Genomic DNA, 10,395 nt, shown 5'->3' with positions numbered 1-10,395 from the left:
CACTGATACCTGTTGGTTTACATTATTTCACAGTTTTTAAGTTCCATTTCAAATAGTTTATTTTATTTTCAAGGTGAACTATCTGCTGCTGCTTTCAGTATATATTAATACCTGTAATATAAAATGGCATTCAAACTCACAATATTAGCATTTAACACTGAATAAAGCACATAAGGTGTACCTGAGGTGATAACTGTCATAGTTTTCTGTTGTTTTCAGTTGTTTAAAGTGTTGGTTAGGACAAAAGCTCCTTTTAATATGGAACATTTTCTTTCTATCGTGTGCCTTTGCTTTTAGTTACAACATGGTTGAAATTAGCTTTTAGGCTCGAATGTCAGTCACTGCTGTAAATTGTCAATCTGGCAACCTGTGCTTGCATGTGTTTTGAACTAAGTGTGTAATATCTAGTTCATCCACTGGGTGTAAAACTTACATACTGCACCTTTAAATAGTTCATCCAAAATTGAAAATTTCATAACTATTTACTCTCTGTCATACAGTTTAAACCTTATTGAGTTTCATTCTTCCGTTCAACACAAAAGAAGATATTTTGAAGAATGTTGGTTGCCATCGACTTCCTAAGAAATACATAATAGTAATATCTCAATAGATGCCAATTAGATATTTTATTTTGTGTTCAACACATAATAAAAGGAACACAAATAGGTTTTGAACAAGTGAAAAGTAAGTCAATGATGACAAATTCTTTGAACCATCCAACAGAAATCCATTGCAATTTAAAGGTCTCCACCTTCAGAAATGTAATCACTATGATAAGTGAAACTATACATTTCCAAACTTCTAAAGGGTACCTAGCTGTTATTTGCACAATAACTGTAACACTATTACTAAAAACATCAATAAGCTGTAGGCTTTTATACTTAGACAGAATGAGAATTTGACGTCACTGACCACAACAAAGCGTTAAAGTGGAGGTGTGTTTGTGACCTCCGTAACTGCTGAGAATCATTCGCTGTTCTCAGAACTGGGTTTTTTCCAGTCATATCTTTCAGGTGCACTTTAAGGGCACAAACAAATGAACATAAAAGCTAAATACACCATAACTACAGTGGCTGCACAGTAGCTGTAGACACGCACACAGCAGACTGAGGAGGTTTGTTTCAGGTTGATCGTTATCAGTACTCATTACACACAAAGCCAGACGGTTTTTGTCATGACTATAGTGACGTTTTGTCACACTCCTGAACTTTAGTTTCAAAGAACAGGCCATTTCTGTATGTGGACTCTGTGTCATTGTCTTTTATAGGACTATCTGTTAAGTGGAAATTCTCTGGCAGCTGTAGCGTCTTTCCTCTGTAACTGGGATTTGGATAGAAACAGGATTTCATAAAGCTTAAGTCAGTAACTTCACCCTCCTCACCTTCCTCCTCTTCCTCTTCAAAAACGACAAGCCCAAAGTTTTGCAGTATAGTGCTCTGTCCGGGAGCCACATTCTCTGTGGATTTGTTGAGTTCTTGACGCAGCAGGAGAACAAATTCATGCACCTCTTCTGTAATCTGGCTCAGGTCCTGCTACACAAACATTTTTCATTTGGAATGCAGCTATACAGTCAATTTAATTACAAAATATACAGTGGACCATAAATTCAAAACCATTTACCATAAATTCAAGTTTCATAATAACAGAGTAGCAGCAGATTTTTTAAAAGAATATTTCTCAAGATACATATATTCTGTAGCAGAGTATAAAATTTTACGTCCATGATTTAGACATCTGATACAAATTTTGGACATTGTAATGATTCATATAATGGTAAGCCTGGCTCACACTGTGATTTTTAATAACCTTTTTTGTTTGTAGTTTGTCAGATTTGAATATAATCCCCATGTCAAATTGTAAGATCTCAGTTGTCATAAAGTCATACTGGGGTGTGTTTCCCAAACAACGACGTAACTCGCGGCTGAACTATCATAATACGATGCATTGTTTGGGAAAAGAACAATGTAGTTACGAATGTTTCCCAAAACTGTAGTTCCTCTGTCGCAGATGTCAGCATGTCACAGAAATGTAACATGCTGTTTAAATAGCAAATGCATTCATGTTCATATGTGTGCACATAGGCGTTCTGGTCTAAAGAGGAAGGCGTTCTGAGGCGCATTGCTGGTGCATTGCTATTTTGAGAAACTATAATAGATTTTTCAATAGATCAGAACAAAGCCAGTCTATTGTCCGGTGCAGAGCGCGTTAGTTGTGCCCCTCGCTCACACAATGCTTAATACATACAAGATGTAGAGCAATACACAAATATCTTTACATTTGAAAAAGAATAAAAATATTAAGGATATATATAGGATATAATAAGAATAAAAAAAGGATATAAATATAAAGGATTAAAATATTAAAAAACATTATTTTCTAGCCTACATAAATATAAAATCCATACTTTCATGCCTTCTTTATCTTGGGGGCTTTTTCAGTTTATTTGTAAAAATTTGCTTTTGTATAATGTTATTATTTTTAGCAGTATTATTTATTATATGCATATTTATATTTGTTTTATTAAAAACAAGCTTCGAATTGCCCACCTGTCAGGTTTCAGACCACATGGGGCACAGCATGTGTATTTGGATATAACCTTTTGAACACACTTCGTTATTTTTGTTCATTTATTCATTTGCTGGAAATTAGAACTGAATTTAGAATTAGTTTTGAAACAAATATTTGCACATACTAAACAAATTTAATTGTTTATAGGCATATTGATGTCTGTGCGTACAAGGTTTCCCTATCCATGAGAGTGAAAGTGAAAGTAGATAATGAGAGGCCTTATCTCTCATTCTCGCGCTGCAGATGCTCTGTTTAACTGTTTTCTTTCTAGTGAGACGCTCAGTTTTTCCACTTACAAAGTCGTCATGTAAATAGCAAATGCGCTATTGTGCGACGCAACTGGCTCTTAAAGGGAATGGGAGATGAGACTCTGATTGGTTTATTCTCAAAACAAACCTATAACTCATTAAGAAAATAAGTTCAACCCTTTTAGACCATGCGCCACAGGGCAAAGTGGATTATTTCATCCCCATTTTAACAAAATTGGATTCTGACATGCCCTAAATGTGTTTGCGCCCTGCGCTTTGCACTTTGCGCATGGACCGTCAAAATTGAGCCCGAAGATCGCTAAAACTGAACTGTAAAAATACTTTGAAAGCAAATTACACCTAAGAGAGATTACTTTAATGTGTTCCGAGTTTAAATGTTAGAATGTTCTAAACTACCAGGGCATGGGGGATAACTAGGAATAGGACAAAACCAGGAACTACAGTTTTAAAGAATTATTAGCCCTCTGATTTTTTTTCTTCTTTTTAAAATATTTTCCAAATTTTGTTTAACAGAGCAAGGGAATTTTCACAGTATGACTGATATTTGTTTTATTTCAGCATAGAATAAAAGCAGTTTTATATTTTTTAAACATTTTAGGGACAAAATATTTAGCCCAGTTAGGCTATATTTTTGTCTCAATAGTCTACAGAACAAACCATCATTAAACAATAACTTGCCTAATTATCCTAACCTGCCTAGTTAACCTAATTAACCTAGTTAAGCCTTTAAATGTCAGCTTTATAGAAGTGTCTTGAAAATATATAGCCAAATATTATTTACTGTCATCATAGCAAAGATAAAATAAATCAGTTATTAAATCTATTATGTTTAGAAATGTGTTGAAAAAAATCTTCTCTACATTAAAAAGAAATTGGGGAAAAAATAAACAAGCGGTCTAATAATTCAGGGGGGCTAATAATTCTGACTTCAAATGTATGTTTCTAACTACACGTCGAGAGGTGTAGTCGTAAGTAGGGATGCACGATATATCGGCCGATAAATGCTATTTTTATGATTATCGTTATCAATCCCATGTCTAAATTAGGTCGATATCTTTAAGCCGAAAATTACGTAATTGTACAGACCTGCCTGCAGCGCACGCGTGGGCGGAACTTGTTCAGACTCTAATGGAGCTTTCCTCACACTGTTTATTCCTTTAAAGTCTGTCATTTCTTTATGTGGTATTGCTGTGCGTTAATATCTCAGTAAGTTACCATGTTCCTTATCATTGTAGATGTGTTTGATTGAGTGTCATTGTGTATTTTGCTTTAAATCGCCTCAGGAAAAATATTACATGTGTAAAGTTAGAGATAGCAAGGGAGATTCACTTATTACTCCGGGGCCGAATAATGTTAGTTTCGGGGGTAAACTGCCTTCTCTTTTAGTTGCAGCCGGTGAATGAACGAGGACACATGTAACTTGGTCTAAAATACTTATTACTTTCTGTGTGGTACAACAAATCAGTCACTGAAAATAGTTCATTAGTAATCGTCCCTCATCCATCTGGATTGAAAAGTTATGATGTAGAGTCGGGTTGGCAGAAACTTCAAGCATTTCTGTTTTTGTGAGGTTAAGCTGAAGATGATGATCTTTCATCCAGTGTGAAATGTCTGACAGGCAGGCTGAGATGCGAGCCGGGACAGAGGGATCATCAGGGTGAAAAGAGAGGTATAGTTGGGTATCATCAGCAAAGCAGTGGTAGGAAAATCCATGTTTCTGTATGACTGATCCTAAAGATGTTGTGTAGATGGAGAAGAGAAGTGGCCCAAGAACAGAGCCTTGAGGTACCCCAGTGTTTAGATGCTGTAGGTTGGACACCTCTCCCCTCCAAGACACCCTGAATGACCTGTCAGAGAGGTAAGATCTGAACCACTGAATAACTGTGTCTGCAACGCCTAGTGACTCAAGTGTAGATAGCAGGATCTGGTGGTTTACCGTGTCAAAATCAGCTGACAAATCCAGCAAGATGAGGACTGATGATTTAGAGTCTGCTATGGCCAGTCTGAGATCCTCCAGGACAGAGAGCACGGCAGTCTCAGTTGAGTGGCCTTTCTTAAAGCCAGATTGCTTGTTGTCCATGAGGTTGATTTGAGTAAGAAAGTCCAGGATTTGATTGAACACGACTTTCTCCAGAATCTTGGCGATGAATGGAAACCGTGACACCGGTCTGTAGTTTTCAAGTAGCGTTTGATCCAGGTTGGGTTTCTTTAGCAGAATGTGTAGCTATGGAGGTAATAAGATCTGCCTTGTTAACAGCAGATTGACAATTCCAGAGGCCCACAGAGAGAGAAAATTGTGAAATAGCAGATACTTGTATTGAACGAAGGTTGTGAGGATTACGCATAGTGTACCTCACGTGCTTTGCAAGTGTTAGTAACAACAGGAATTAGTAAACACATGATAAAAGTGCAATGTAAACAAAAATAAGTGCAAAGATAAAGTAAAATACATTGAAAAATGCATTAAATGCAGTAAAAAAAAATGAAAAATGCAGTAAAATGCATTGTCGGTTACTTTGCTTGGCGGAGTCGCGCAGGTAGAGTCGATGGCGAAGGTAGAGTCGATGGTCTTTACACTTGTCGGTCTTAGTTGCGCAGGTAGAGTCGATGGCGAAGATAGAGTCAATGTTCTTTACACTCGTCGGTCTTCACACGAGGCTGCCGCGACTGCTGCCGCGGTGAGACTAGCTGCTTGTATACACCCAAGAGCACTTGCTGATTGAATTCAGCTGGGCACGCCTTGAGTGTAAAAACACCCGAAACTGTGGGGCGCGAAACCGTCTGTGAGCGACACACAAGCTCTTACAGTAACCAAGGAAGCAGTGAGTAAACTTTCTAGACGCACACACAGACACTGAAAACAAGTTTAAGTGTCCTAGAACCACACACAAACACTGAAAACAAGTCTAAATGTCTTCGGGGGGCACAAAACCGTCACAAACAGCGGAAAACAGTTTGAAAACAGCTAGAACCATCCACAAGCAGCTGAAAAACAAGTCAAAATGTCCTCGGGGGGTGCAAAGCCGTCACAAACAGTTGATAAACAGCTAGAATACAGCTAGAACCATACACAGACACTGAAAACAAGTCTAAATGTACTTACACACGGCTGGTCTCGTTGCTAAAATGCTTCTCCATATTAACAGTATTCACACTAGGCTATCAGAACCGTGCCCAGACACGTTTGACCCCCAGTACGCTTGTAGTGTGAGTGCAAAGCGTGCCTTAGCAAGAAGTGTGGTTTATTTATTAACTAATTTCGAGAGAATCACATGCTTATGATTAAACACTGGTACCGCATTAGCCCGTTATATTTGCACCAATCAGATGAATACTGTCACACTTTAATTACCAGAGCTTTCTACTCCAGTCATCTTCATGTTGAAGAATCCCCCCTTCCACCCCGCATGGCGGCCCGGTGGGTAGCACTGTTGCCTCACAGCAAGAATGCTGCTGGTTCGGCCCTCTCCGAGCCGGTCAGCATTTCTGTGTAGAATTTGCATGTTCTCCTTATGTTGGCGTGGGTTTTCCTCACGTTTTCTGGTTTCCTCCCACTATCCAAAGACATACACTTTAAGTAAATTGACTAACTGAGTTCAAACTCTCCTCTCGCCCTTCAAACAGGACGGAACCCCGGGCTCAAGGATATTCTGAGCTCAGGGCTCTCTCCCGGGACAGCATGCCAAATACGCTTTATTATTAATCATCAGCTAAGTGTGAACTCTTGAAACTGAAGAACTTTTAAGAGGCAGTTTCATATGCATTAATTAATCATTTCTACTTTTCAGTGAACACAAACGTAGTTTATTAAAGATACAAACCTGCACTTTCAGCAAAAAAAACAGCTGCACTTTCAGCAAACCTCCTAATACGTGCAGCATGATGACTTTCATAAACATTTATGAGCAGTGGATCTGTTAAGCAAAAGATTTGACTGTGTGTCCTCATATCGCAAACCACTTAAAATAATACAAAACAATATAACTAGCAATCTCCACTGAACGGATCTAGAGCGATTCTCTTCTGTTAAACAAAACAGTTCCATCATCGATGATGTAAAAAATTGAATGTGAGTGCGGACCGAGGGGAGGGGGGACAATCACGCTTTCAAGACAAACCCTGCCTAGTGTGAGTACACCCTAAAATATCTTCTTTTGTGTTCAGCAGAAGACATAAAGGTTTGATATTTTATTTTTGTGTTAACTGTTTCTTTAAGGCACTCACTAGAGTCAATGAACTATGAAAGAGGCTGTATAAGAATGGAAAAGGATCACAGCACAGTGTCATAAGGTCAATTACTGCATGTACACTTCCTACTAGCAGTTTTTGCTGAAGTGCCTTGGTTATTCGGTATAACAGTCTTTCACTTGACTGATACAGCCGCAAGGTTTAAAAATAAAATATTTTATCATTTCAGAAAAAAATTTAAATCTCAAATTTTTATCTCCAGTGTACCTCCAGCTTTTAGTTTATTTCACTTTCTTTAGTAGTACAACTGTGTCATTTGTGTAAATCAATGAAATTCTGTGAAATGATTTTGCATCGTTTTCCTCTTTATGTTAACTACTTAAAGTTCCATCACTGCAAATGCGCTGATGTGACATGTTGTGGGTGGCATTTTGACCACACACTGGCACATTTTCTTTCTGCTTAATTTGGGTCATTTTAATGTGCAGCGTAAGCAGTTTTGCCTTTTTAAAACCTTTCGTTTGTTATGTTTGAAATAGGTTTGAATTCTTTAGATGTTTGTGTGGCTAACCTGATCTTGTGGATATATGAATTCTGCCGCATCAACCACAGGACTCGGTACAACAGGACACAGTTTACGCTTAAATCTGCAAAGCAAAGAAACAGCTATGAAGTTTAACAGATAAATACCTTACTCTTTAGCTGATGATGCAATTCTATGTATACATGTAAGGAATAATTGATGAGAGATAATTGAATTCAATAGACTAGGTTCAATTATTCCACTAATTCTATGGTTGTCCTTAGCTATTAATAATTTAATAATAATAATAATAATAATAATAATAATAATTTAATAAACATAACTTTTAGGTTAGAAATGGTGGTTTGAACCAATGAAAACGGACCAATGTTATTTGTACAATTTTTGAGAAGGAAAGATATTAATAGCAGCAGTGTCTCTATTAATAGTTTAAAACTTTCTGCACCATATCACCTCATTAGTAAGAAATCTCATGTAGATTTTAAATGTTTTATTGATAAAATCACTTTTATTGATAAAATATTTTCTGGATTTAAGTAGAAAAATAGCAAACAAGTTTTTGAAAACATTTTGAAAATGAAATTAAATCAGTAAAAATTGCAAATATAGGATAAAAGTTGTAATATTTTGTCAATAACGTCAAAATTATGTGAATGCAGGTGTCATACATTGACAATAACATTAAAAGTATGGGCAGCATTAAAGTTCAAACCAGAATCAATCATTAACCATTTTGATTAAACTCAAAATGTTCACACGACGTATTTATGCATTAATACATCAAGCTATTTGTGAGTAAATAGACATGAAAACATTTTGAATTTATTCACTTCATTTGACCATCAAATTCGCTTCATTTGCACATTATGATACGATTATTATATTTTGAGAATAAAGTACAAATTACAAAAATTCATAGTATTGCTTATTAAAGAATGATACATGTAATTTGTGTTTGTAGTTGCAGCCTATACAGATTTCATGATACCTTTAAAAAATAATAATAATCTTGTGTTTTGCTGTTAAAATACATCAAAAACATGCAAAATATTTCTGTTTTTGATCTCAAGAAACAATGGACCTGCAAATCCTGGAGGGACTGATTTATATTACAAGAATATGTTATAAGAATAAGAATAAGTTATGAAATTTAGAGAAAACAGTAAAAAAGTTACAAGACAAAAGTCATACTGTATGGCAACGTATGATTCACATTGTAATATTTTGAGAATGAACTTAGATCAGTTGTGCTTCCTGGCAATTAAGCCCGCAACCTTGATTTAGTCATCTCTATGTGGTCTGCCAATCAAGCTACAGTTCATACACAGTAAAGCACATTGGCCGTCATTCAGTTCATCTGGGTTACAGTAATCTCACCTCCTGGCAGCAAAAGAGCAGATGAATGTACACAAGAAGGCAACCACGCAGACACTCAGGATGGTCTGGTCCTGCCATGATAAGCCTGAATGAAAAGGGCAGAACATTAGCTGTTGGCAGGTACATTCTCTTTGTGTTTTTCCACTGTTCATTTAAATCTTTCAGTTCTGCCTCAACATTTTCTCCTTTTCTAATGACTGTGTTTCGGTACCTTTTTCTTTTGAGTGTGTTTCAGTGTTGACCGTGGTGTTTGGCCCTTTGCCAGCAATTGTTTTTCCAGCTATAGAAATGGTGTAAGAGGTCCCTGGGTGGAGATTCTTGATCAGGAAGCTGGTTTTATCTGCTGGGACTTTATGGAGTTCTGAAGGAAGAGGAACAGAAAGACTTCTATTATTTATTTGTTTCATTTTTTAACAGTGAAGCACAACTACACTGCACAAAATATCTATAAACTGGAAGTTTCAGTATTTTGTGATTCATGTTTATATATATATATATATATATATATATATATATATATATATATATATATATATGCATTTAAATTGCATTATAGAACCCTGATCATTCTTCCAACGACTTTTGACCTTGAAAAGTTTGAAAAAGTGATTTTCTTTTTTTTTTTTTTTACATTTTAATAGTTTAAAGTAATATATTGTCTGGGTTGGTGTTGTATATTATGGTACAATAACCTTGTAATAAACTGCCAGTACATGTTCTGTTTTTATACAGACTTATTTCACTATATATTGTTTCTTATACATTACAGTATATTATATCAGAGTACTAAAATGTCAATAAATGTCACTTTGTGAAACTGAAGAGTTTAATTTTCAACATCAAAAGGTCACAGAGCAGAGATCAACATCCTATAATGAGCTCCAAGGAGCTCATTGTGGACATCAGGAAGGGACGAACAGGCTCACGTGATCTCATTCACATCAATGGGATGGCCGTTGAGTCTGTCTCATCCTCAAGTTCAAAAGCCCACATCTCAAATTACATGTCCTAGCCTGGTCAAGAAGGCTCACCAGCTCCTCTTTTATTTAAGGCAACTTAAGAAGAACCCGCTGTCATCAGCCGTCTTGGTGAACTTCTATCGTTGAGCAATAGACAGTATCATGACTAACTCCGTCACAGTCACAAGTATGGAAGCTGCTCTGTTGCTGTGCATAAGGCACTGCACCAAAACTGCCCAACGCATCACAGGGACCCCACTTCCAGCCATTGAGCACATCCAGAAGAAACACTGTCAGTGCCGAGCATGCAGTATTCTTAAGGATTACTTACAGACTGTTCTCTATCCTGTCTTGTGGCAGGTGCTTTAGGCTTCCCTGGACAAAAACCGGCCATTCAAGGACTGGCTATCCAGAGATATGTAAGCATTTGTGTGTGTGTTTGTGTGCGTGTGTGTGCGTGTGCGTGTGTGTGTGTGTGTGTGTGTGTGTG

General features: G+C 36.9%; 1 protein-coding gene across 8 annotated transcripts in view; it reads right to left on the bottom strand.

Annotated features, from left to right (window-relative positions):
- Positions 1 to 160: 160 nt before the first annotated feature.
- Positions 161 to 10,395, bottom strand: part of il12rb1 (interleukin 12 receptor subunit beta 1) — a 61,813-nt gene continuing 51,578 nt past the window's right edge. For 5 of the 8 annotated variants that reach the window (XM_073916560.1, XM_073916558.1, XM_073916562.1 and 2 more), the window contains 4 exons: positions 9,158 to 9,307; positions 8,947 to 9,031; positions 7,597 to 7,672; positions 161 to 1,532 (listed from right to left, as the gene is read on the bottom strand). In XM_073916560.1, the coding sequence (XP_073772661.1) occupies positions 1,179 to 1,532; positions 7,597 to 7,672; positions 8,947 to 9,031; positions 9,158 to 9,307 (665 nt within the window). In that variant the 3' untranslated portion in view covers positions 161 to 1,178. The remainder of the gene's footprint in view (positions 1,533 to 7,596; positions 7,673 to 8,946; positions 9,032 to 9,157; positions 9,308 to 10,395) is intronic. The other 3 variants (XM_073916559.1, XM_073916561.1, XM_073916557.1) reach the window with 1 other exon arrangement.

The sequence above is a fragment of the Danio rerio genome, chromosome 11 (genome assembly GCF_049306965.1).
Source record: "Danio rerio strain Tuebingen ecotype United States chromosome 11, GRCz12tu, whole genome shotgun sequence".
Classification (NCBI taxonomy): Eukaryota; Metazoa; Chordata; class Actinopteri; order Cypriniformes; family Danionidae; genus Danio; species Danio rerio.
This window is presented reverse-complemented; position numbering and strand designations above follow the sequence as displayed.